This window comes from Sphaeroforma arctica (genome assembly GCF_001186125.1).
Source record: "Sphaeroforma arctica JP610 unplaced genomic scaffold supercont1.15095, whole genome shotgun sequence".
NCBI classification, from domain to species: domain Eukaryota; class Ichthyosporea; order Ichthyophonida; genus Sphaeroforma; species Sphaeroforma arctica.
The window spans coordinates 1-534 of record NW_014025463.1 but is presented as its reverse complement, the minus strand read 5'-3'; the positions used below and the strand labels follow the sequence as shown (position 1 = coordinate 534).

At 39.9% G+C, this 534-nt stretch overlaps 1 protein-coding gene across 1 annotated transcript; it reads left to right on the top strand.

Annotated features, from left to right (window-relative positions):
* Nucleotides 1-292: 292 nt before the first annotated feature.
* On the top strand, nucleotides 293-473 carry SARC_18268 (hypothetical protein; the record flags this gene model as incomplete). Its single annotated transcript, XM_014287652.1, has 1 exon — nucleotides 293-473. A coding segment is annotated over one exon (181 nt), but the record flags the coding sequence as incomplete, so codon positions are not given.
* Between the last annotated feature and the right edge of the window lie 61 nt (nucleotides 474-534).

The following is a 534-nucleotide window of genomic DNA, read 5'->3' as shown; positions in this document are numbered from 1 at the left end:
TGTGTGTGTGTATTTGTATACATACTCAATATGTATAATCAATATAATATATATATATATATATATACGTGTGTGTGTGTGTGTGTGTGTGTATGTGTGCGTGTGTGTATGTGTATGCTTGTTGATACACGCATAGCTCTGTTTACAAAGAAGGTAATCATTCCGAAACTTAACACGTACTCCCTGTTTTCATGGACTACACAGCTGCAGAACATTCCATGTTATAATTCATTCTTCCGTCCTTATTATTTTTGCAATGTGAACATACGTGTACAATTCCGCTCCGGTGTTTATGATATTGTCCGGAGTGGCGAATGATTTGCTTTCATCCAAGTGTAAAACGTATTACCTTTGCTCGACAGATGATGACACAGTGATGGCTGATGCAGAACCGCATCATATCAGTGAAGATGTCTTGGCCGAGCTCAGCGAACGCGTAAGAGGGCTCAAACGCACCTCTGCAGAGATCTCAAGTGAGTTAATTGTGATGTATGGTACAGCACCTAATCGAAACTGTATTTCGTGAGTAAACCG